The sequence below is a fragment of the Haliotis asinina genome, chromosome 2 (assembly GCF_037392515.1).
Source record: "Haliotis asinina isolate JCU_RB_2024 chromosome 2, JCU_Hal_asi_v2, whole genome shotgun sequence".
Lineage (NCBI taxonomy): Eukaryota > Metazoa > Mollusca > Gastropoda > Lepetellida > Haliotidae > Haliotis > Haliotis asinina.
The window spans coordinates 6800899-6803804 of NC_090281.1; the positions used below are offsets into that span (position 1 = coordinate 6800899).

General features: G+C 39.8%; 1 protein-coding gene across 1 annotated transcript; it reads left to right on the plus strand.

Annotated features, from left to right (window-relative positions):
• Positions 1-1585: 1585 nt before the first annotated feature.
• Positions 1586-2701, plus strand: LOC137274774 (neuronal acetylcholine receptor subunit beta-4-like). Its single transcript, XM_067808107.1, has one exon. The coding sequence runs from the start codon at positions 1586-1588 to the stop codon at positions 2699-2701; it is 1116 nt and encodes a 371-aa protein (XP_067664208.1).
• Positions 2702-2906: the final 205 nt, after the last annotated feature.

Consider the following 2906-nt stretch of genomic DNA (forward strand, 5'->3'; position numbering starts at 1 on the left):
TTTTTTTTTGTAGACGACCTCGCAAGTCATAAACAGAACGACGGCTGCATCCCATTGCTCTTGCGACGTCAATAACCGATCTTCCCGCTTGCAACATGCCAAGTACCGTTAGAACTGTGGTTTAAAAGTGTTTTCCAATTCTAGAGGCCAATGAAAACACGTGCAAAAGAAGAAAACTTCGATGCGAAAATCACGTGATCGACTGCACGAGCAAAACCTGATTTGGCGCTAACGTCATTTGCACGACGAAAGGATGGGTATGAGTGGGTTTTGCTGACGTTGTTTTTAGAGTCGGAAGATAGGGATCCCATTTTGGATACATAGATGCATCATCAGAGAAAATGTCCTCATTATTTAAAAAAAAAACATTTTGTGAAGTTTCTTTTTTGACTCAGTGTATTTCATGTATATGTGTTCATTGATTCCATTTACGAAACGAACACATTTCAATGATCGTTTTGAAATAAATGCATAAATTATAGCTTAAGTGTCGACTTCTAAAACTGTTCATGTCTTTAAAGATATTTATGTTGTGAATATCATACAAAGCAGAAATTACACGGAAACGGTTCTTCGCCGAAAAGATAAGTGTCCTTTGAATATATCCACTGCAATTCTCTTTTGATATTTATGACAGTTATTTGGGTTTTTATCACCAGTTTATTCTTTACTATGGAAAGGAAAACGAATACATGTCCTTAATACCTGCTATTTAGTTCTAATCTCTGCATTGAAGAATTGCTTTCACTTACATTACCTCGCTACATTTTTGGAAAATCGAAGCATTACTTTGAGTCACAAAGTACTATGTTTGAATCAAAGATTACTTCACCTCTTGTTTACTATGTACCCAATACTCCACTCTGATATAAACTTATCGTTAATGTATATATAGTTTTAGGCTTATCGTATGGCCAAATGTGTCCATTTATTGAGAATGAACAGCAGCTCGGGCAAATATTTAACTAAACTCCAGTGCACAAAGAATGCATTTCTCAATCATAATGTGTGTGGGGAGGGCAAATATTACATGTCTTGCAAGGTTTACTTGCCGGTCTATAAGTAGTGACTGACTTCAACAGTTACTGGCAATTTAGTTCCCAATGCATTACATTTGTTTTAGTAATCATGAGGCCCGTGGATTTATACACTAAACATTCCCTTGAGGTGGCACATTATCTCAATCAATGTAGAATAACAGAAGCAAATATGACATTTATGTGCATTTATGAAAGTATGAATCTGAGATTGGTATCATGACATGACCATCTCCATTGCTAGTGCATAATGGAAATTCAGTGTGACTCAATGCAAAGTGATAACCCTCTACTTGCAGAATGTGGGGGCAGGTATATTGACAGGAAGAGCAACAAATATCTGTTTGTGAAGCACTTACAGATAACGAACAGAGAAAGCTCAATGTGGTTATGTCTTTGTTTAACGGATGCGTGGCATTAAATATTCAAGCTAATGGGTAGTGTACGATCCAATCAGAGTCACTGGAGATACAATAAACAGCTGAACTGAAACAACACATGCATATCAATACCTATCATTCTGATCATCACCATTGCACAGAGACATCATGCAGTTCATGTCGGCTTTAACACTACTTTCACTCGTCATCTTATCTGATGCCAATAATTATGATAAAACCCGGTCTACATTAGGAAGACTGAAGACATATCTCCAAGGGGAAACAGAATCTGCTGGTATTAGTGTTGGCCTCTCTGAAGGCAGACAGGTTAGCATAAAGATACTGCCACTCACCATCTCCAGTCTGAATGCCGCCGAACAAACCTTCACGTTTAGCGTTGGTGTCAACATGCAATGGCTCGACCGAAATCTGGCTTGGAACAAAAGTGAATATGATGATATTGAAAATGTTACCATCTCTGCAGATTACGTGTGGGTACCTTCTATTGTCATCCCTAATAGTATCGACAACGTTGTACCAACTTCTATACAGTCGCCAACCATTTACAGTGAAGGAGTTGGGGAGCTTCTGTTCTTTGAGAGTTTCAAGACCAGTTGTCAAATAGACATCACTCTGTACCCGTTTGACCAACAGCAATGCAGTATCCTCTTCATGCCTGTCAATGGTTACACACTTGAAGTGCCTAGACCGTCTTTCGGCAAGAAGCTGCAGTCTTTCTTCATTCAGAACAGTGAATGGGAATTAATTGACATGCTTGCCAGGGTGGAAGACGTCGAAATGACAACAATAACCACTTTTGCATCGTTTGAATTTCATCTGAAACGCAAGAGCATGTTCTATATTGTGAGTATCATCTTACCCATGACCCTTCTCTCTGTGCTCAACGCCTGTGTGTTCCTCCTACCAGCTGACTCTGGGGAGAAGATGTCCTACCTTATCTCTATATTTGTGTCCTATGCAGTGTTCATGAACTTCGTCAACGACTCTATCCCTAAGTCTGGAGATGTGTGTCGACTATCTGTATACCTGACCCTCGTTCTTTGCCAGAGTTGCCTGGCTGTCATTACAAGCATGGTCACCCTTAATGTACACAGTAGGGGTCTGCTATATCAGGCCAAGACCGATGTACAACCCGCGAATGTCAAAATCAACACGAACGAGAATGAACGTCCACATCTGAAGTGTGTGTCAAAAACAGACCACGCGTTGTTCGGTGTGTTCCTGTTTCTAGCACTGATGTCCCTGTTGGTATTTTGTGTATAGGAAGCATTGCGTCTCCCAGTCGAAACTCCAAACCTTTACTTTGGGAATTCTTAAACATTTCAGATGTGGGTCACTGCGCCATGCTTCGGCTATTGTTCACCGTAAACGGTATGTGTTTGGACTATTGAATCATAGATTGTTCTTGCTTACAGATATGTTTTTGGAAATGACTACTAGTACAAAGTGCTTACAGCCAATAACGTGT